The sequence below is a fragment of the Grus americana genome, chromosome 3 (genome assembly GCF_028858705.1).
Source record: "Grus americana isolate bGruAme1 chromosome 3, bGruAme1.mat, whole genome shotgun sequence".
NCBI lineage: Eukaryota > Metazoa > Chordata > Aves > Gruiformes > Gruidae > Grus > Grus americana.
The window spans coordinates 67,586,841-67,610,614 of NC_072854.1; the positions used below are offsets into that span (position 1 = coordinate 67,586,841).

A 23,774-nucleotide genomic window follows, 5' to 3' on the forward strand; every position below is an offset into this window, starting at 1 on the left:
TGTTTCAGTGATCGCCCACGTAACAAAGCTGAATCGGGCAGTTGCTATACCAAGGAGAACCACTTACCACCCCCCACACAAATGCAGCTGAACAACCAGCATGCCTGTAGCAACTGAAAGTTGCTGTTCTACAGGGTCCTGAGCAAGTTCACATGGAGTTAGTCTCTTGCCAAAGGCTCTCACGTTAAATAAGCACACACATGCTTGTATACGTGCATCTGGTAAATCATACCTGGCTTCACAGCCAGTGTCAACAATTTTAAGATTTCCAAGTGGGTTCAGAACGTGAAAAATGTGATGGGATAACCACTCCCTACCACCCATTATATGGCCCTCAAGACTGTTGGCTGTCACCGAGAACACTGGTTTCCATCGATAATGTCTCAGTGAGAATGGGCAGCAGAGCTGAGAACAGACACTTGGCCAGGGTGCTGGGCACCAGTGTGCAAGGTAATATATTGAGACAGGAGATCCCTCATTCTTTGCCATAACCTTTTTCAGCTGGACAGGCTGTTCCTTTCCCTTGATTTGCTGCGATTGAACAGTATATGCTGTCACTGATGGTATAAACCAGCTAGCTGCTGGGATTCATACTTCAGTGGGCAGCTTGCCACGTACATAGACATAAGATATAATGCTAAAGGCCAGATACTTCTCTTATTCAAGGAGAGTAATAAAGCAGATTTTATTTGACTTGTATAAATCCACTTTAATTGGCTTTCCTGCTAACACTTTCATTAACATGTAAATTAGCTGTCCTAGAGCTGTTAATTATCTTTGCAGAAAATGTTGGATATGGCCATATAACGTACTCTTTCTTTTTTACTGCTCTTAATGTTTTATACTGAAATGTGCCCATAAATATTCACTGTATTTTTTTTTTTAAGAGGAGGATGAAGAGGCTAAGGCTCTGTGTCATCTTGTAGGGAAACAACTATCTTGCTTTGGCATTATTCGCCAGCCTGCTACCATGTTAAACTGACACTCACATAAGAAGCTTAGTACTGGGTTTTATTGGTTTGGCCTTTGAAGGTTTTGAGGAATTTTTTTTGAAGTGTCTGGCAAATGAGGGAGCAGAGGAGGATGGCATGTGCTCAGGCAGCATCCACTCTTACAGGATGTCTTATGTTCGAAATTTGGCAGCGGCAGTGAACCAGGTAGGCATTGCAAGTATGAAAATGGCTGAATTCCCAGTTTCCAAGAAGCTGAGAACAAGCCAATTAATTTTCCAATTAAACCCCCCCCCCAAACCTCTGTACTTCTTTATTTTTAATACATCTTTTCTGCAAAAGAAAATCTGAAAACAAGGGCTTTTTCGGCTTCACCAGCTGCTTAAAAAAATGCTCTCCTTCCTTTAATAATGTACATTCTTGATGCTTCTCATATCAAGTTACAATCCGTTTGTCATTTTTAACTCCTGCTTTGAACAAATGGCACCTATAGTGTAGTTTTACTGCACCGGCAAGGCAAAAGCCTGTGCGGCTACAGCAGGTAACAGGCACATTTAGCACCATGGATTATCCTCACCAAAACCTTGCGCTTGACTGCTGGCTTGCTAATAAATGAGAGATGACTTCATTAAGGAAGATCAGGTCTGCTTTTTGCTGAGCAGCAATGCACCATGAGCCAGCCCACCACAGTAAGTGACTTATAGCCTCACCTAAAATACTTGTCCTATAGGCTTTGGTGGAATACTGGCTAAACCTAAGGGAGAAGCAAAGGAGTGCTTGCCTGGAGTTTGTACAGTGGGTAATGGGGTGCGTCCCTCAGGCTGAACTACTGAAAATGGTCATCTTTGAAACCTTTTGTTTGTAAGAACCTGTGTAGAACAGATTGTGGTAGTTACTGTCTGTTAGTCTTACTCTGGGCATTGCAGCTGTAGTTATACTGGTGCATATATATTCCCCTTTCGGATGGTGGTGCCAGAATAACTGCAGCAGTCTTAACAATTCAAGATAAGGGTGCTTTATTTCAAGTTACAGAAACTGATTAATATATAAATTTCAGAGGAAAATGGTTTTCTTAACATCATTACATGTTCTTACATGTGATTTGTACCTGAAATGAAATAAAACATCTTAAGATGGATTAATAAAAAGAAATAACTTAGAATAAAGAACTTATCAAACAAGCTGTAGATAATGTTAGATTGTATATAGTCTGTACACTTCCCTCCAGGGGCAGTATCTTTATCTTTAAACATGAGAATGAAATGGAGCTTGGACAGATGATCTGTTTCCTTAAATAAAAATCTTGGTGCAGAAGATTTATTTTCATTTTGCATCATAGTTATGATTTCTATAGGAACACTAAGGGGACAAATTTTACAATTCTAAATCGGTATTTGTGTTCAAAGTATTTTTGTTTTGTTCTAAGAGAAGCAGTTTGTTGAACCCTTCTGACAGCGCGCCACTGTCTTCATCATCACTAAACGTAACCCAGTGACTGAAATCTTTCAAGCTGGGGCATGTTAATTTCTCTGGAGTATGTGCTGGAGAAGTAGCTGATGCCGCCTGTATGGAAAGAGGGCAGGAAGAATCTGTGTCCAGGTCCAAAAGACTGGTGTTCTCTGGAAGGGAGCTGGTATCTGGGAGCTGTGGATGCTGGCCACCTGCTACAGGAGGGCCCTGAAGGTTAGCCATCAATTCTGCAGCATTTGGTGCCAGCTGCTTAGTTGTGGTGTTTTCTGGGCTGGCAGAGGGCAGAGGAGCTGAGAGAGCCGACTGTGCTGGGACATGAGCATCCTGAGTCTGGGGGCAGAACCCGGGATTGTTGCTGTTGGAGTTGAACGTTAACCCACTAAAAAGCGGGTTGTTGCTGCTCTGCAGAACTTGCAGATGAAGAGCTGCAGGAGCTGACTTCTTTCTTCGTGGAGGCACCTTTGGGGCAAAGGAAGCATTCGCGAGAGGCAGCACGCTGGCCTTGGCCATGCTTGAGGCAGCTGAGGGTGGCTCCCTTTCACTGCTCCCCCTGCTCTCCTGAGGCTTCCCAGGTTGTGGTGTTCTGGGTTTAGGGACTGGAGTAATCTTGGTTGGACTAAGCACAGGTCCGGCTTCTGGACAGGGCTCTGGCAAGCCAAAAGGAGACTGAACTGTCTGTTGGTCAGATTGCTCTTCTGTAGACATGGCCTGAGAGGGAAAAAGAAGAAATATGAGAACAAAAAGGGCACCTTTTTGTGACCTCAGAGTCACTACTACTGCAAGTCTTATTGATGGCAGTACTGAGAAAAGCTGACAACACTGGAAGGAAAAAAAAAAAGCGCAGTAGGAAGAGGAGGCTTGACAGCACAGTTCCACACTACTTGCTTGGTTCTGTTCTTGTGCAGCGTGCCTTGGACCAGTGTCCTTTTACAGGGTGCTATTTGAGGACAAGGACCCTACACAGCCTGTTCGCTCCCTGTATGAGAAATACATCTCTCTCTGACCAGCTCTCTTTCATGTTAGGATTTTGCTCTGGGACAAATTAAATAAGTATCTCCTCAGAACTGTGTTATTTCTTCTCTCCGCTGACTAGTATTATTTAAGCAAGAATGCATGGGGAGGGCTAAATTAATGGAGCCATTAGCACATGCCTTTGGGTATGTTCCGATACATAAGGTTGAAGGACAATTCACTTGAAGCTAACCCAATAAATGTGTTAATGGCTCTGCCATGTCTCACTGATGCTAGGAACTGAAGCTACAAGTACAATCTAGCGTATATTCACCATTTAAAAATATATAAATAACTGGAACCCAGATCAGTCCAAGAGGGCAGGGGCTGTTTCAGATTCCTCACACTCAGTGTGACTGAATGAAAGCATTTTAATTCTTTATTACTCCCATACTATTAAAAGGTAATATACAGGCTTTTTAGTGCAGTCAAAATATTCAGTCAAAATTTCATGATGGACATATCCTGTGCCACTTCTGTCTATAGGCTTTTGTTAAGTTGCTTACATTTGATTGCATTTTTTTTTTTTTTTTAACAACAGAGGTGGATTGGGTAGAGGTTTTCAAGTACACAACTCCCATCTGAACCCACTCAGATGGAGGAAAGACTGGAAGTCTGAAACAGAGTCAAACTGAACTAGATAATATTGCTGCAGGAGATCTCATATAATGCCAAAATAGCGATTTCTCTCAGCATCTTTCAGGAGTGCCCTGGGAACGGTGACAACATAAACAAAATAACCAGCCCATTCATTGTTATTGAATGTTTAAGGAAAGGGCATGCGCTGTGCTGTCTGCTTTTTTTCTTTTGTGAATCTGCTAAGTAGAGATGGCATAAAGTCCACGATAGAGAAGGCTGAACACCTTTGCAAAGGAAGGTAAGTCAGGAGTCCTAACAATTTAGAACAGAGCTTCCTAGCAGAAGTTCTGTCAAAGGAAGACTATAGAAGGTTATATTTGTCTTTCTCTTGTACTTAAATTGCTTTCACCATTAAATAATCATTTTAGCAGCTCTAAAGGTGAAGAACTATTATCTCCATTGTACAAACCTGACTGACAGAGATTAAAACCAGAACACATACAGCTTTGTATTTTTAAGAACGTGAACTCTTAAGTAGAATCCAGAATTCCAAGTGAAAGGCTGAATCCCATTGCAAGGTGTGTGAGAAAATTAGATGTCTTTGAACAGGGGACAGAACCCAGCTGCCTCAAACCGTTACAGAGCAGATCACTTGTGACGTGGTCAAAAGTAAATACTGTGATAAAGAAGGGATGAGTTCTAAATTCTGACAAGGTTTAGGCAAACCAGAAGAAAAGTAACAAAATCTAAGAGAATAGGCTGACAAATAGAAAAGCTGAATACGGCTGAGTAAGGAACGCAAGACTATTTCCTTTCCGATCTTTCTTACATTTTTATGCCTTAGTGACTACAATACACAAAATCATTTCAGCGCCTGCTGACTAAGAACTTTAAATGACAGGACTTCATACAAACTGTTTCAACAGCCTACCCCTCTTGCCATCGTACACACTGCGTAATGGAGGTTGCATGCATTTTGCTGCACCCCTCTTACATTTTCTGCCTTGGCTCCGGTCCTTTGCAGAGGTACTGGCTTCTTCATAGCTGGAACTTTGGGTGGTGGGCGATGGGGCACAAGCGCTGGTCCTGCCTGCAACCCTTGAAATGATGCTGACTTTGTGATGCTGGGAAGAGGCTCGGCTTTGGTGAACGTTTGGTTTCTAGCTGGAGCAGGCTTTACTGCATCTTCCTGTAGTCCTGAAAAGCAAAACCAAATAGTGTCTTGGCCTGATCAGAACGTAGCTTCAAGATAATTATTTCTTTCACAATCATGTTTCCCAACACGTGCATGCCTAAGAGGCTGGCTCAGGCCAGGAAGGTAGGTTTCAGAAATACTCAGAGAGAGACCTTTGCAATCCTGTCACATTTGTAAGAGTCAGTTAGGGAAAATGCCAACCCCATGGTGCTGTGCCACCACGTGGCCAAGTGGATAAAACACCAGCTGGGAGTTCAGGAGTATGGGGCTCACGTCCTGAGTCTCCTTTTGCCCTCGTGTCCTTATCTGGATAATCAAGATAACAATACCGAGCGCATCTTGTACTTTGGGAAGAACTGTAAATGCCAAATGGTGGTAGAGCACAAGGGACTGAAAGTGATACTGACTGGACTTGGCTTCCTTACCAACACTGAGTGGAATGCTTAATGTGAATTTCAAAATTAATGGAGAGTAAATATCATTTAAAACAAATGTACAGCACTCTAAGGAACAAACATCAAGATGCCTTTATGATATTTCTAATTAAATTGGATTATTCCAAACTGCATTCACTCTATGTACAAAGGAACAGGGATGTTTTTCTCCTTAACTGAGCGCCTTGCAAACTCAGGTAACTATCTCAGAGTCACATTGCATTCTTTCTCCTTCATACAGCATCAGCAGAAAGACTACCTGCACTCCTGGAGGGTACATTCACACTGCCTAAGTTTCAATACCTATGCTAGTTTCCTGCTGTAACCTGCCTTCAAGAATCTCTCTTCTCCAGGGATTACACAGAGAGCCTGCACACAGAGCAGCCTTGTAGCTTAGCTATTCAAGGTGACGTGGCACAAGCTTCCATCTATCTATCTGGGTTACAACTATACTTGCTGTCCAAATATGAACAGAATCCAGGTTATTTCTCCCATAGCTGTGCTTGCTCTCTAGTCCCACTTGGAATAGCGAGCTTTTGCTAATAGAGTGGCAACTATCCTTTATGTAACTCTGAGCTAAAACAGGCATCAGCAGCTTAGGAAGATCCCATCTTTATCTTTTAATTTTTCAGACTAAATCTGGACATAACTAACCCAAGGTGCTCCTCGTAACAGATTATACACCAAAATATAGAACTTGAGTCATCTTGAAAAAAAAGGTCAATATTATCAAAACTGACAGAGAACACTAAATACAATCTTGCAAGAATGTGTATGGCAGCGTTCAGGTGAGCTTCTGAATAGACATGCGTACATCTGGGCTATGACGGGAAGGATGAATACACCTACAGATTTCTTTATTTAAAGATTTTTAGAAGTCAGTTAGAAAGCTGTGCTCACCTCCTTTAGCTTCCATAAGACATCTAATAGCTTCTTCTGCTTCCTCAGCTGTGGTGGTTTTGATCTGCTTGACATTGTAAGGTTTACTTATTCCAGTCCGGACTTTAGGCTTTAAAAAAAAATAAGAGAATGAGTAATCTTGAGAAAACTCTTTTGTTTTCTTGTACACCTGTAATCTTACAGCTAAGCTCACATACCTGGAAAGTTCTAGTTTCACCAGTGGCTATTTAGCAATCTATAAATACTACAGAAATGGTGGGGAGTCTTTTGGCAGATAATACATCTTTGTTACCAGCTGACAGACAGGCCGATGGCTCACTGCCATAGCTAGACCCTGAGCCATCCCTTGTTCAACACAGCAGGGTTGTCATCTAACAAAAGAGGAGTCGGAAGGTGTTTCCACATTCCACTCTTAGTCTACTCAGAGGGCTAGCAGCCTTGCTGGCAAGGGTCAAGACTTTTCCTGTAGGCTGGGTACTAGCATGGCCCATCAAAAAGGAAGTGAGAAAAGAATTAAAGCATATTATCATGGTGTTGAAAATTCAAGTTGGCACCTGTCAGAAAGCAGCACATGGAATAAACCAACAGTGCCCTGGTCTTGCACCATTCTCTTTCTTCCTCTTTGTCCTTTCTAATTCCTGGCAATTTAGTAACATTTTTCTGGTGCCGAGCAGGTCTACAGTCTAGCATTACAGCACAAGAAGTCCAGCTCAGGCATGTGATGGACTTCTTTGTACGACGGGTGCATCATGTACGTGACGCTCAAGTGTCTACGTAGATGGGGGAGATCAGGACAATGCTAAGTGGCCACGCTGAGTGGCCCAGCTCACCGGCTGCTGAGGGGCTCCAGGTAGCAGCTTTGCTGTTGCCAGGATGGAGCAGGTGGAGTGGCTTCCTGCAGAGGGGGAACCATCTGAAGGGGACTTTTTGCCTGATGTTCCAGCTGAAAGAGGAATAAAAATGGCTTTTTTGCATTCAAGAGCTGGTATAACATTTTTTCTGCAATGGAGCAAAACCAACATGCTTTGAAATTGTTTGCGATAAATAAAAGAGCCGGTGTCACCCTCTTTGCTCCTCCAGGGGCAGACATATTAGGCAAGATCTTCCTGGAGTACAATGGGGACTTTGAGTCCCTCTGCCTACGTGCCAAGAGCCAGACACTTTAATCTAGGAGGAGTGATGGGCTGAATTGTTACTGGTCTAATCTAAGGTGAAAAAAAATCTCAACACAGAATAAAATGCTGAAATCTTGAACTGTATCAGGAAGCAGTTTCTTAGTTAGTCTTGCTTTCATTTAATTAATTTAATAACCTGAGGTGAGCATTAACATTTTATTCCAGGCATAGAAACAGATACCAATGTTGTCACTTCTGTGCAACAGACTCAGAAAGGTATGGGAATAATCCCAAAGAACTCATCTTCCAGCAGTGAGTCTGACAGAACCTTTAATTTAAGACTGGAAAATATACATGGAAGAGAGACTTTTGGGCTGCAAGAAAAATGTGATGTATAGCTTGTGTCATACAGAAGGCAAAGATGATTATGCTGATCTAGCAATCAGCATTCATCCAGAAGTAGCCATAAAAACAGGAGCAGTGTAGTACTGATGGCATCTCAGGTGGGTAGAGCTTAGAGAAAGAGCATCACTTCTCCTTTGTGCCTCACTGAAAATCATAAGCCACTTTGCATTTCTTCATAAACACAAAGGAAGCAAGAATTGCTTGCAAAGCAGGAAAGGAAAAACCTGTCCAGAACAAGTATTTTGTCAAAGCTTTTTAAAAGGAAGACTACAATTAAGTCAGGAAAAAACAAACTGTACGAAAATACTCAGTGACTTTGGAAGTCAGCAGGCATTAATACTGATACTTATTTTTATTGCCACAAAGTGGCTGGTCAAATTGCTAACCTGAATGATGAGTTAGTATGAAATGCATGGGCCGTTCTATCCTCACTAAAGGCATTTTTTTGTGGAGTATTTGTCATCCTAAAGACGAACTTCTCCTGTTGCTCACTGCAGCCATAGTCAGGCTGAAACAGACTGGGAAACATGTACAAGTACCTCAACAGCCTCACATTTCAGAACAAGGTATTACTGTCTTTGTCACCCAGAAATGGCAGGCAAAGCTGTTCATCTGAGGCGAACACAACATTAAAGAGAGTTAAACTCACCAGGAGGGGGAGGCCTCTGTGGTGGCTGAAGTGGCCGAGGCCGGGTAGGAACGGAGAGAGACCTGCTTGGAGTCCGGCGGTTGCATTCCCCACCTGCCTCCAGCTCTCGCTTCAAATCAGCCAGGTCTGTATCATCTAGAGAAATTTTAGAAAGGATCTGTATTAGATAGCCACTGGGTGAGATGCACCAAATCTGGGTAGTCAGGAGAGAGGTGATTATGAATAGCAAGCCTCAACCAGATATCTCAGCAACACGACATGGCTCCTTTCATACTGTTTCGCTGTCCCTGAATGTCTCTGTGCTCCCACTCCAGGAAACATCTACCCTTTTGTCAAGCTCTTCTCTCTCTCTCCTTTTCCAGCACTTTTTTAACTGTTTGTGCTGACATAAAGACTGCCTGCATCTGATTTCAGGGTTACTAGTCACCTTGTTAGATTCTGAGCTTTTCGCAGCCAGACTTGGTGGCAACCTGCTCTCATTCAAACTGTGTTGTGGCAGCCATGAGGAGGCTAGTCATGGTCAATCCCTCCTTCCTGAACACAGGAATTCCCTCTGAGGATTAGACAACTTTCCTAGCTCAGGAGAACTGTTTTATGCCAGAGAAAAATCTGTCTGAATGGCTCACTCATCATATCTCTGTTTTCCAGCAATGTCTCCTAACAGGTACACCTGCCTGGATCTGAGAGCCCTTGGCTGCACTGTACATGACTAGGTAATTACACAGTCTTTCATCCGGTCTAAGCCTCTCTGACAGCTGGAGAGGTGAGCAGTAGGGATTGCTTTAGTCTCCCAGTCTGCTGAAGTGAGGGCTTTTGCTTCAGTTCTCTCACACCGCCATGGCTGCCCAGCCATGCAGCTATGTTCTTTGGGGCTCCAAAATCCACTGGGTTTAGTTTTGTCCCTGCGGTTTGCAGAGGATGAGGAAGGAATTGTGGCAGCAGCACTCTCTCATACTTTGGGCATTTTTTACACAAGTTCCTGTTTTTCACAAGGCTCTGCTCTGCAGGGAATACCAAGCTGCCTCACAGTTTCCTACTCCCACTCAGCAGCGGATGGCAGTCACACAGACCCTGCCTGTGATCTGCCCAACCCGCCCTCCTCCTCTCTCTGCATTTGCAATACTTCTAAGCTGCAGATATAGGCTCATCAGTGGCATCCAAGGAGTCGTGCAGGCGCCTAAAAGCACAGCTTGAAATTCTGGCAGTAACACTGAACACAAGACAAAAACCAGCCTCCACCACTCTATCCCTTCCCCTAAAAGGCTGCTGGTTTTAGGCAAAGGCTCCCTGGGACTTCAGTTTCGAGAGGCTGTGCCCTGCTCCGACCTCAGAACCACACATACACACTGCTCTGCCCGTCGCTGGTTTCCATCTGTGTCTAACACCACTTATACAATCATCATACCTTCAATTAGGAGTTACTCAGGCAGAATTGGAAGCTTATGGAGGCAGCTGAAATTGCAGAGACTTTCAAGATGGATCGAATATATCATATTTTGAGTTGTGTGAGATCACGACCCCACCTTGACCTCCTTCAAACTGTACTTTATAATCTCCATTTACTTTGTGATATTTTTTGTGGAGAAGAGTTAGTGTGGGTGAAAAGAATCACTGCAATTCTCTGTAGCTTAATGAATCATCACACAGTAGGCCAGAGGTGTTTGGAGGGCAAGGCATCCTATAATACAAAGTGATTGGCTTCACAGTATTTAATAATGACAGATTACTCCTTGGCTCAGGGTTTCTGGGTCTGGCCACACTGCACCCAGCGTATGACTCAAGGTGGGCAAGAGAGCTGTATATCACTCTGTTTGGCAAATCTGTGTAAACTTACGAATTTCATTAATCTTTTTGAACTCTACCTTTGACTCAACCTTTGAAGGTATTAAAGTTTTCGCTTTTATGTCAGAAGACAAAGCACTTCTGAGAGAGCACAGAAAGACAGCTACTGAATCACTTGCTGTCATGATGAAGTGTTTAATACATGACCCAGCCTGCCATTGCTTGGTCACTGCAGTATGTCCTGATCACACCCAATATAAGACCACCACTGGTTCAGCTAGTTCTTGCTGCAGTTTTTATCCGTATTCTCTTCACAACTTTATCTTCTCTTTACCAAGTCATTTCACAATAATGTGCAAACAAGCCAGGTGACCAGGAAAAAGGTAACGCATTTATGAAGCACTAAAAGAATGAACTTACCTGTTGTGTGAACCTCAGCTTCTTCAGAAATTAATCAAATAGGAACAAAGGAGAAACTTTAGGCTTCTTTGAAGTCATTTGAACACAACAACCTCCTGGACTGTCCAGCTTACACCTGACTGCACTGCCACAGCCATTGCTCAAAGAATGGGGCCAAGCCCGTCACTGAATCAACAGGATTCCTTTGGTTTGATTTTGCTCTGGCTTCACCAATAAGACAACAATGGATAATTTTTTGTTGTATGCTCTGGTGCCAAACAACATAAATGTATAAAAAGACTTAATTTCTCCTAACTATAAAAGGAAATCAGCATTTCTCAGCACTCCTGCCTTGCCCTGAGCTAGAGAGAAGGAGGATCTAAGCCTGCATATTTGTACTGCTGTTATGCCTGAGGGCCTCAGTTACAGTCACGAACTCAAGGGGGGTCGAGCACTGTATGAACATGTACCAAAAAGATAATCCTTATCTTTGGAGCAGCTACAGCAACAATATAAATAAACAGGGAAATACAGACAAAAGGAGAACAAACTACAAACCTTCAGGTCCTACTTTAAGAAATGTAGATAATTTACCTTTATACAGCCCTGGGTTTTGTCCAGATTTTTTTGAATGACCTATGGAGGCAAAATGTCCACAGCCCTCAGCCATATCTTCTGCTGTGTCTGCTTCTAGGTCTTGACACAAAGCATCATCTAAATAATCATCTTCATCGTCCACTATATCACCTGAATTAAAATATTAGATAACAAAGACTTAGTAAGCAAATGCATTCTCTGTCTCTCTCTACTCCCAATGAATTTAATATATGGGTTGGGCAACCCATGTGTTTCATTACAGTTTGTTTCTACACAGACAACTGTACCATACACTGGATTTGCTAACATCTATTATAACATTAAATGGACAGGATGATCTAAGCAGCACTCCTCTCTCCAGGCACAGTGCCGGGTCATGGCTTTAGTTACACTCCTCTTTTTAAGAAGTGTGGTTTCATTAGAAATGAAGATACCACTGACACTCATACTGCACCTTCTCTGTGCAACCAAAGTCAGCAAAGCAATTTCTCACAATTTAGCTTAGAAACCTGGTGCTCACCTTCCGAGTCATAGTCCAAACTTGAGAAGTCAAAATTTTCTTCCAGAAGACAGGAGTTTGCCGTGGGAGACATGGGGACAATGCTGTCCCGTTTACGAGCAATTTCCTCCTGAAGGCCCTTTAGCCAGTCCTTGGTCTTGGGCCGGATCTTCACTGTTCTGCCTCTGACCTAACACAAAGACAGACTTGTTTCCCCTTTGCCAAGCAACTTCACGAAATGAGAGCACCTGGACAGAATAAGCAAGTGCTGCCAGTCTATTGTACAACTGCTTCAGCAACTGATATAACTAAAGCTTCATTTCAGAATCTAAATGAAGAGGAAGCACTCCTCCTACCCCCATAACCAAGTTTTCAGACTGTAACAATATTCTTCAAAGACACTTAGCTTCACAGCTCAAAAGCACTGCATTTGGGAAATACTTGAGAAATAGATGAAACATGGTGTGCGAGGGTTCCATTTTTGAGTCAGTAGCTTTAAAACACACCAGAGCGTGCTACCTGCTACGATCTATAAGGAGACTCTCTGCTCAGAAAATCCCAAATATGATGGTTGATGTATATGGAAAGTATATTATTAAACAGATTAAGACAACAGCTGCTTATATGTGTTGCTCCATGACATTTGGGGTGAGATGTATCAAGCCAGCAGCTTTGGCAGCAAAATTAGTTTGGAAAGTTCACGACCCAGGTTCCCAGCACCTTCACACATTGTGTTTCACTCTGCGCGATAAATTACATCAATGAAATGAGGCAAATTAAAACATAAAACTCCAAATATGAAAGAAGAATGAGAGCTAAGTCCATTACTTTAGTGTTAAGTTTACAGTGCAGCCCCACAAACAATTTTGTGAGCATAAATGAGGGGGTTGATGAATTGTAGAGTACGTGTGTGGGAAGGAAGAGCAGGGGATGGGAAGGTAAACGCCTACTGCTAATGCTGAGTTTGCCATGGAGGCCAGTGAATCATGTTGTTCCAGTTTGGCAGAAGGAGTTTATTTGATACGCTTAAGAGAAACAAAAAATCTCCAAACCACAATCTTGAGGATGCTTTGGCAACAGCATAAAGTCACACGTAATCTCAGGAGAGCTGCTTCAAGTGCCAGAACAATAACTGAGTCCATGTATTCTGGCATGGTATCAGAGGCCAGACCCTAAGCGCTGCTTAGGAGCTCCAAGAAGTCACCTCCTGCCCTCCAGAAACTGAAATACTGCATTAAAAGCCTCAGCAGCTGTGAAAAGCTAAGGACTGCAAGCACTAAATTTCTTTAAAATAATGCTACTTGATTTAGCTAGAAACATAACTATCTCATTCTAAGGAACCACTTTTGAGAAAATTGTTATGGAAGTATTGTTATAGGTCTGAAAGAGTCTTACTTTGACACCATCTATATCCATAACACGAAGAGCTGACTTGCTATCTGCAAATGTCACCAGCATTTGACCTCCACTGATCCTAGTAAAAAAAAAACAAAGGAGAGAAATCAGTGCATTTTACTTTGCCGTTGAATAAAAAGCCTCAAAAGCAAGCACGATAGTTTTGTACAGCTATGTATTTGGGATTTAGTGGTGTTTTCCTCACAGCTCTATTTTTGGGGAGGAGGAAGTGATCTATGAATCCTAGTTGGCCTCTTCCTCTCCCTCATTCTCCCATGTGACCCCAGCACCCTGCCCTTTACTGCGTCACCCCTGAAGCAGTAGTACAAACGTCACAGCGGCTGTTGATGGGATACCAAGTCTGATATCCACGCTCCCTCTGTACTAACTTCCATGGCTCTGCATATCCCTCACCTCGGAGGACATGTGATGTTCCCAAAGCCTAGTATACCATCAAGCTGTAAAGCATTAAAAACAAAACAAAAAAACCCCACCAAACCACATTTTGTTCTTGCTCCTTTTCTTCACAAGCAAGGTGGTGCTGCTGTTCCTGCAGGACTGCTTTCAAACCCTCAACTTATATTTGATACTTCATAAAACCACACAACAACAGGCCATCAGTTTTCTCCATTAATAAATGGATCAAATAGAACATAAACAAGTTTCTGGTCTTGTTTCCCAGGTCAACTGTCAAGTCTTGGCCAGTTTTGCCAAGGACCCGCCAGCAGAAGCAATGCACAGTAATGAGGCCTGAATCTAAAGATGATGATTCATTCAAGCCTCTGCTTTATGGTGCTGTACTGAACAAAATTCTCCTCCACTCAGCCAAGAGAGCTGTTAGACTATTTCTTTAACAGGTTGATGAGAGGTAAAAGATATTCAAAACACTTGTATTCAATTTCTAATGAAGAATTCAACATGCGGTAAAAGAATTCAGCATACTACTTTCTAATACAAAATCAATTCTGTCAGGACAAAAAGGGAATTTCTGGCCTGTGTTTTTGAATAGATGACATGCCATTTCAGATCCCAAACTTACCTGACCAGAACAACAGTGCCATAATCCTCAAAGATTTGCATAAGCTCCGTACGCAAGTCCTCAGGAAAATCATTTTTCTCTTCAGGCATTGGTGATAGCAGGTTTACCACTACTGTGGCATCCAGTGGTCCCTGGAAAGATGACACTTCCTGGAAAACACTCTCACGGGCAGCTTGATTAACTTCCTGAACTTCAACTTCTACAATAGCTAACACTGGCCTGCATGAAACAAAGGAGAAATGCTTATTTAAAATTAAGATCAACATCGCCCAACAGGAAGATCAACATCACCCAACAGGAAATGCTTATATAAAATTAAAATCAATGTCAAGCAGTAGGAGAGATAATTTAGTTGTGCGAAGGACAGCATACTGTTTAAACTCTATACATCTATGATTGCTTCCACGATGTCAAATCTCACTGCAAATATTTATTTAAGCCTGCTATACCTTAGAAGGAAGTGATTATTATGTTCTACACAGAAAGAGAAGTGGAACAAATTACTTAAGGTCTCACTGCAAAAAAGCACTATGGCTGGCAATACAACCCAGAATTTCAGAGTCTGGGGGATTGTTTCATTTTTCCTGCAGTGGAAGATCATGCCTTGAGCACTGTTAATTAGCACTTCTGTCAAACCTGCAGTCTAAAAAGACCAGGATACTTCCCTCATTATCAAACAGCTGTCTCCCAAAACATATATAGATCAGCAAGGCAATATACTATTTTCTGTCAGACAAGGCCACATAAAGATGTCTTCTTCCAAAAACTAAGGACAAGGTACCCTAAGTGTATAACGTGGTTATGTAGCAAACATATGTCAGTCCATCACATTATAAGCAGCCAACACCGCAAGCTTGCTTCTTCAGCCATTTCTTACAAATTACCTCTCTGTGTTAGATCTAAATAAAATTGAGAAAGCTGTCTGAAAGAGTAAAGCTTGTCTCATCTCAGTGGATGCAATCCACATTCTCAGACTTCCACCTGCACGTACACACAGAGCAGTAACCGGGATGGCTGCTCTTCTAACTATGTCAAAATTGCTGCCTCCTACTTGCAGTAGAGCAGGCTCTGGAATACACATTACCAGAACATATGAAAGCAACAGCAGAGCTAGAAAGGAATAGTAAAGGGCAAAAAAATGTATAGGAAATGTTAACTATTTCTATAAGCACTATGAATCATAATGCATTTCCATATGTCACAAAGATACAGCTAAGCCCTTTTTCCAGCACAAACCTTGGGAAAGCAAACCTGCTGACTGTAATTAAAAAGCAGGTTTTGCAGTCAAGTTTGCTGAAATAGAAAACCAATGTACAACAGCCATGTTTCACAGATTGCATCCTCAGGGTTCTATATAATGAGTGCAGCAGTTCCACTGTGCTTTGTGGAACACAACAATGTCAAAGCCTTGACGCAGAGAAATTGATTGCAAGAGGCATGTTCCTCCATTGCTGGAGGAATACAGAACAGTCCTCGCAGGCAAGAGTGCCATGAGAAGCACAGAGCCAGCTACTGTGAGTCACTGAACGCTGCTATGAGAAGCAATATTGTAGCGTTTCCATAGGGCAGGCATGGGGTGAGACAAAGATTACGCGGAATGCAAGTGAGCTTTCAAGCTGTATTTATTACAGCATTTGTTTCAGAGAAGTGAAGCGGCGACAAGTTTAACAAAGAAAGGTCATTCATATCCCTAGAGAGAAGTTAGTGATACGGACCAACCAGACACACTGGCCTTTGTTTTTTCCTCTTCATCCCATCTCCATTTCTAAGGGAAGCCCAGAAGCCCAACACTTCACCACACTGAAGAGGTCACACCTGGCCCTACATACATGGCTTACAGCTCTTCAGTCCACATGGTCCCAACCTCCTCTTCTCCCACAGCAAGCTGAGTGAGAGTCCATCAGAGCAGCTTGTTTTGGTATGAGAGCTTTCCAAAACCAAGCAACAGAAAGCCCGCAGTTTTCTATCCCTGTTGCTGCAATTTATCGAACCCTTGCTGAGATCGCAATGCAGAGAAAACAATACAGGACCATAGATACTTGCCACCCTGGTATAAAACCCACTATGAGGGGAAAAAAAACCCCACCAAACAGATACTGAACACAGAATAAGGGTGTAATTCCTGTTACAATCAGACTCAGTCCCTCACTCTGAAGGTGTAACCTAGCAGCCCTTTCTCTGATTATTTGCTTAAGACTTTACCTGTGGTCAGATGCTTGCAGTTCCGCTCTCCCATAGTACATCAAGGCTCCGGGGGTCCAGGTGTGCCTCACTTTAGTTTCAGCATTCAGATCGCTGTCTAGAAGATTGATCTCTCCAGCTATGAAGCACAAAACATGATTTAAAACTCACTCAAAGCTAGTTTTACTAACAGTTAAAAGCTATTTTATTAGGGTGCACTTCATAGACCCTAGTAGTGGGAGGTGGGGGTCTTTTTGTTCTTGTATAAACCATTCAAAGAAGAGCTTATATCCTTAAAGATTTACAAGTTAGGGAATAGGAAAAAAATACAGAAAGGACAGGGAATACCACAGAGACAGTTGATCACTAGAATAAGACACCTGCAAAATGGTTAACCTGAATGTCACTCAGTTAATTACCTGTACAATCTGGGTTGACAGAGTCATATTAGTATTTTTCCTCCTGGCCCATTACTGAACATAGAAACCGACGCTGTACTGGCAAAATACACTGCAAATCTGAATAATACACAGGGACTGGAGAAATAATACACAAGAGATGGGAGAAAGCAAACCAATGCAAATCCAACCTCCAAACACTTCCTTTGCAATGCATCAAGGTGACAGAAAGTGCTTGAGACATTATGCTAGAGTGAGGTATTATATTGCTGTCAGTAACAGGAAAATTTTTAGGTCAGTGTTTGGGCTAATGAATAACTCTCTTTTTTGTGGAGTTGAAAATGAATTAATAAGGAATATGGCATTTCTGCCTAATCACTTGCACTGGGGCTACACTTCTCAGAAGACAAACAGTCCTCTGTCCTACAGCTGCAACAAGAAGCAAGGCAAAAGAATTAGAAAGAAAAGGCAGAATAGCCTTGCCACCAGCAATAAAGGAGAGAAACTCTGGCAACGAACTAATTAGAAAAGCTTTGCAGGGCTGGGAAGGTGGGTGAACAGAGAAGAGCTCAGTTATATACCCACGTGAGCTAGCTGTGGGAGGCCTACAAGCTCTAAAGAGAGGAACCTGCCTTGGCTCTTGCAGACCAGCTAGATAGGTCCTACGTGCTGTGTGCTCCATCATCTAAAGTCCTTGCCATGCAAAATAAGGAATATGCATGGAAAATGCTAAACCGTTTTCCTTCTCCTAAAATAAAAACAGCTAGCACAAGAGGGCTCTTTTAACCTCCTTATAATGTCTCATACAGTTTTTCTTTCCCAGATTACATATCTCTATCAATGGCCTAAGCTCCTAATTTTACTTTATTTTTCATTCCTTAAGTAAGCGTGAATATATTTTCATTAATATGTACTCTCTGATTGACCTAGCTTTGCTTTGTAGTTTTTACACTTAGTGTACTCATGGTATGACGTGGATTCCAAGCAGTTCCCAGGCAGGCATGTGAAAAATCACATCTGCAAGCACAAACCAAATTACTTCTCCAGTGATGACATTTTTAATATGAATTTGTTTGGATTTTATAAACATTGGGAAATAGATGTGCTTGCAGACACAGAATGGTTATGAAAACCATCCCTGGATACACAAAGAAATACTTTTTATTTTGTTATTGCAACTTTTGAATAAAAAGTGAAAGCAGCCCTTCTGTTGTGGTGGCCTCTTATGATCTCAAAGTACTTTATAAGCACTAATTAATGAAATCTCCCCCAACTGCAGACACTAACAGAAACATTTCAAAGCAGAAGAAATTACAGAAAAGTGCTTATACATAGACTGAGGACAACAGTTAAAACAATCTAGCTGTTACAACACGGGAACTTTATGTGGACTAATGATTCTATTGAAAAACAACAGAATCATTTCTAGATTGCTACAGCCAGATTATTTTCAGTTCCTCAGCGAGCTCCCAGCACCCTTTCACAGTCTGTAGCATGAAGCCTTTCCTCCCATGCTCAAGAAGAAAGGGGTCTCTATCTCTGCAAGTTATTCCAGTGAAGCCAAAAGAACATCTGCTTGAGTAAAGCCACTGCAATTTGACTAAGCCTACAGGACACTTCTAAAGACAGCTCTCAGCCCAGAACTCACTAACTCCCTTCCTCACCATTCACTAGATTAAATCCCCTTATGCGGGTTCTGGATGAAATCTAAAACAACTTTCAGATACAGGAGGAGGAAAGACTCTACGCACCTGTTTTTTCAAAAGGCAGTTTCTTTCTCCACCAAAGCACTCTGTCAGTCCAAGCTGGGGTTCTGCACTTATCACTTGTATCATAAGCCTCTGAGCCAACATCATATTTATATGTTGGTCCAAAATTAATAGTCCCTTCATGGAAGTCTTTAAAAATCTATGAAAAGAAATACCATGCCTTTGATTAAGCTACAGATGAGGTAGGTGCCATTGTGATGTATCAACTTTCTTGCAAACAAACAACATCCTGATTTTTAAACAAGTTACTGCATTCATGTACTACAAACAAGGCTCTGAAATTGCAACTTTTTCACTCTCTCAAGGAATTAGACCAAGAAAATGAGACACACTGCCTTACTTTTCCACTGGATTTTTGCTGTTGTAGTTGATCAAATTCCAAAAGTGTCTTCCAATCTTGACGTTTGAGAAAATAAAAGACTTCTTCATATGTTAGATCAATGCGATAGTTAAAATCACCACACCAGAAGACATAGTCATGTGAGAACACGCTCCGCCCCTGGTTAGAGGTACAGAATACTGTTAATGTTAAATCACATTCATGAAAACACCTCTTAAATGCACTGAAATGTACAGCTCAGTCTCTCTGAATTATTAAATACCGGACCTACTTGTCACATTCTATTTGTTAAAATCCATCTTCTGCTAAAATAGAATGGTTCCTTCACTGTCTTTTGCATCCTGCTGAGCTGAATTTTGTAAACAAGAGTGTCAGACTCTGAGTTCTGTTTCTTGAAGGTATGTCTAAGCTGGGACCCCAGCTTTGTATTCACCATTTGGCTATCACGGATATTAAAAAATTATGTTTGTTTCCCTAACACATTTCACACACATATATTTACATATTCTAAATATAACATAAAATGTGCTTCTGGTACCAAGGCACATTCAGCAACAAAGGTCCTGAGTAAGAATGAGCTCCAAATTTGATCTTGTGTGCACATCATAGGTTTGTAAATGTATTGAAATAAAACGTCAATGAAAATTCACTCCAATTCTAAGTTTAACATCCTATCCTCTAATCAGTCTTTTTTTTTTTTTTTTTTTTTTTCAGTTAAGCTATAAATCTCTAAAACCCAGAGATTGGGAAAGGAAATGTTCCAGAGCTGTGGCTGTCACAGCACTAGAGGGCACTCTTTATATGCATTATAGACACAAGGTACATTTTATTGTAAACGTAAAGGACATAAAATAGTTAATGAGGTATTAGAAGGAAAAACTACCATAAGCACAACTTTATGGCCATTTGGAATAGCCATTCTATGCAGGACATTCAGACTGTCAGTATTAGTTGTTCTATAAAACAACTGATTGATATGCTGCATGTGCCAAGCCTCTAAACCTTGCAAACAACAGGGAGTTAAAATGTTATGTTTTGCAAACTAAATGTCATTTTCTGCTGACTAACCAGAATACACAAACTGGTCCGTTCCCTCCCTGGTTTAGGACCCCTCCAGAGAGGTCTGAGAAAGAAAGCATTGTGGAAATTAAAGGAACCAACACTGAGGGAAGCAAAGAAGCGCTGCTATCAAATCCCATGGGTTATCTGCTGGCCTGAGGAGACAAGTGTGAAATAAAACACTAGGGTGATTGATTTGACACCATTTAGGGGAAAAGTTATTCACGCAGACCAATAGTGCCTACTTGCCACACTCTGAGAAAAGCCAGCAGTTCCTTGACAGTGACACATTCATGAGGACACAATGAAGGGAATAGAAAGTACCATATCAGTGACCAAGAACAGATATATCGTACCCGAGCAGGAGCAGCTAAAGCACTGATGTACTGAGTAGCACGGATGGTCTTTTAGGAACCCCTACTAACTAGTGCCAACAAGAGCTATCGATATCATGCTCTCCAGCTGTAACACAAAGTCACCTAGATCTTATTCATGAGGCTTTGCAAATTTGTCAGTTAAGTTGCACCATTCTGAAAGATCAACTTGCAAACTGTTCAGAGGTGAGGACTTTTCAAGCACTGCAGCAACTCTGTTTTTTGAAAGGCATAGGACTTTTGTAAAGCAAGCGCTATACTGGTGGTATCTGGTCTTCTGTGAAACACGCTTCCTTTTTTTTTTTTTTAATGTTTTCTTTACTATTTTCTTTTATGCCCATTCTCCATGGCACTGAGATGACTTCTTTGATGACCTGTCATCAAAGACAGCCTGAGCCCAGCTTTCATAATGTAAAGATATAGCCTTTATGTCCTATGTCTTTAGCATATATACACCTACACTTACCATTGGGAAGCTGAGTTTCTGTGTGATTTCTTTATAATCTTCATTCCTCTCTTTCACCTGAGTCTGCCCAGCAGTTAAGTGACTGCAGATAAAGCAGAAACTGGTACTATAGAACTGAAAACGAATGCTCACTGCCCCTTTATTTCCAGCTTTTCCTCCCATTCCTGTCTTCACGGTGTCTATTGCTACATCCCTGTATTTTAAAAAAAAAAAAAAAGGAAAGAGAAGAGAAGAGAGTAAAAGGCTGCACGGACAAACATTCAATTAACTTTGACTGCAACATAAAGGAAAAACCAGTTTACAATGCCATGTCTTCTCCCATCCAGAAAGCTTCCTGCTTTTAGGCACCATCTTTTATGCTGTGAAATCTCTTGATGATGCCCATGTACTTATGTTTCAAAACAAGTATAATACAATAGTATAGAAATAAAACTATTTGAAAGTATTTTCCTCGCCTTCTTGTCTTGCTGTATTGTTTGGAAGGGACATTATTTCTGAAATACTGGGAATTTCTATAGAATATATTTTTCAAGTTTACCTCTACCATGATTTTTGAAATAGTGACAATAACTAATTTTACTATTACGTTTCCTTTTACTTTTGAACATATGGGAATTTGCTTTTCAGACAGTGAATTTAATTAGTGTTACTATGTGTTGAAACCCAGCTTCACAGTTGATGCCAGATTTTTCAGTCAATTAAAGAGCAACAGATCATAACCTATAATTTGTTAAATTAGATGCAATAAAATCAGTGGATACTGGATACAACTATTTATACCTAATTCCTAAAATGAGTTCTGTACTGATGACAAATTGCTTAGGGCCTCCATGTTGTTAATTACATAGTATTTCAATGTCACAATTAGCATGCACTTTACTACAGAAAGATGGCTTGGCCAAACAGATCACCTGCTCGCAGGGTAATTTCTCCCAGAAAGCCAGTCTACTCTGAGAATAAAGCATGCCTGTCTGATCAGATAAGTAAATGATGAGATCATTGTTGTAACCAACCCCAGCACCATGCATGTCCTTCCCAGTGAGAAAATTTTACTTTCCAGACAGAAGTCAAGCAGATCTGGACTAGAATATTACTGGTTTTAAGCAAGGGGCAGGCAGAAAACCACTAAGTCTTATTTGAGTTATTGTCAGGCATTCACAATCTGAATAATGCAAGATGTTACAGGCTCTCTTTCTCCCCCGCTTCATTTTCTTCTCTCTTCCCCCACTCCTCATCTTTTCTATCATCTGGCTGGTTTAGGCCCAGCCGGTAGCTGGGTGCCACGCACCACTCACTCACACCTCCCCTGGCGGGCTGGGGAGGAGAACGGAAAAACAACGGCAAAGCCTCGAGGGTTGGGATAAGGGCAGTTTACTGGGACGGCAAGGGAGAGGGAAACAATCAACAACAGTACTGATAACAGATCATCGCAATGGGTGACAACAGAGAACAATTTACCGATCCGGACCGGACACTCAGACTCAGACCGTCCAGGAGCCACGCCAAACCTGCCCCTGCCCGACTAGCCCGCTTTTATGGTGAGCATGACGGCACATGGTATGGAATAGCCCCCGGCCAGCTTGGCTCACCTGTCCTGGCTCCTTGTGAAATTAACTCTGTCCTTGCCAGAACCAGGACTTTCTCCCTCTTTATTTTCCTCTCTTTTCCTGACTGCAGAAAACCACCAGAAGACATGCTCAGGGAGGCAAAAGAGGACCATCAATGTTTTCTATGAAAAGATGGGGTTTAAGCGCTCCAAAAGAAGCACATGTTAGTCTTTTCACTCTAAGGAGTTCTCTCTTCCTGCTGCCTGCCTATCCAGCTACTGACTGATATTTATCTGATTTGCATTCATGGCAAAGGTTATGTTGAGATAACCCACTGTACATTCAATTGCTTGTATTTCATCAATCCTTTCACTGCTGTATAAGCTTCAGCTATTCTCTCATTTCATTTTGCCATTCTCTAACTTCTGTCCTAATCTCTTTAATCTCTGTAAGCACAGAAGCCTTTTTTTTGCACTTCTCATCACTTCTGTTTTCCTTTCTAGACATGGGAAAAACTACATGAGCATACAGGTTAGGTTTGATTACTGTCACATAACAGGTAGCAGCACATTAGCATTAAATGATGAAACTTGGTTGCTAAAACCAAACCCTTCCCTTTTCTCTTGAGTTTCAAAGGGCTACATCCAATTCCTAGCAGTTTGACAGCAGCAACAGAGCCACTGTGCTGTTCTGCTTCTGATTTCCATTTAGACCATGCACTTCCTACTGGATTACTCAAATTTCTTGTAAACCAGGCGAAAAGTCAAAAACTGTCAGAAACACTTTTCCTCTGGACTGCTTCGTACCAGCAAAAATATGCATTTTTTTCAAACCATGTTGAAGAACAATTACTGGGAAGGCAGCAGTGCAAGACCATCAGGGTTATCTGGACTGCGTTACTCTGACCAGCCTATGGCACTTGATGTTGCACAAGCTCTGCATTGATCTTCTCAGTAGATATGAGATCAGAGGGAAGAAAGAGGCAGCTTTTGATATTTTAATCACAAAATTCAGTGGCCAATCAGTGCCCCTAACATGGAGAAGAGGACACTGTTTGAATCACTCTAGACTTTAAGGTCAGACAGATGCCCAAAGATAGTTTCGGCTAATTCATTTCCTACCATTTATACTTAGCCTACATAATTCTTGCCCAGGGCAAAGGCATTTTAATGCAGATATCCTTGTGGCTTGATAATCTTCTAGGAGCAAGAGGAGTTTGGT

The 23,774-nt window shown here is 41.7% G+C and overlaps 2 protein-coding genes across 5 annotated transcripts in view; one reads left to right on the forward strand and one right to left on the reverse strand.

The window, feature by feature from the left end:
* The window catches only part of SERAC1 (serine active site containing 1), a 29,788-nt gene extending 27,953 nt beyond the window's left edge, over nt 1–1,835 (forward strand). For both annotated transcript variants that reach the window (XR_008576239.1, XM_054819147.1), the window contains one exon: nt 9–1,835. The gene's annotated coding sequence lies outside the window, so the exon portion shown is untranslated. The remainder of the gene's footprint in view (nt 1–8) is intronic.
* Nucleotides 1,836–1,952: 117 nt separating this feature from the next.
* SYNJ2 (synaptojanin 2) overlaps nt 1,953–23,774 on the reverse strand; it is a 70,172-nt gene continuing 48,350 nt past the window's right edge. For all 3 annotated transcript variants that reach the window (XM_054819138.1, XM_054819137.1, XM_054819139.1), the window contains 13 exons: nt 21,007–21,199; nt 19,108–19,266; nt 18,750–18,906; nt 16,622–16,739; nt 14,420–14,638; nt 13,381–13,459; nt 12,007–12,175; nt 11,484–11,636; nt 8,709–8,843; nt 7,370–7,482; nt 6,540–6,648; nt 5,005–5,207; nt 1,953–3,128 (listed from right to left, as the gene is read on the reverse strand). In XM_054819138.1, coding sequence (XP_054675113.1) covers nt 2,325–3,128; nt 5,005–5,207; nt 6,540–6,648; nt 7,370–7,482; nt 8,709–8,843; nt 11,484–11,636; nt 12,007–12,175; nt 13,381–13,459; nt 14,420–14,638; nt 16,622–16,739; nt 18,750–18,906; nt 19,108–19,266; nt 21,007–21,199 — 2,611 coding nt within the window. In that variant the 3' untranslated portion in view covers nt 1,953–2,324. The remainder of the gene's footprint in view (nt 3,129–5,004; nt 5,208–6,539; nt 6,649–7,369; nt 7,483–8,708; nt 8,844–11,483; nt 11,637–12,006; nt 12,176–13,380; nt 13,460–14,419; nt 14,639–16,621; nt 16,740–18,749; nt 18,907–19,107; nt 19,267–21,006; nt 21,200–23,774) is intronic.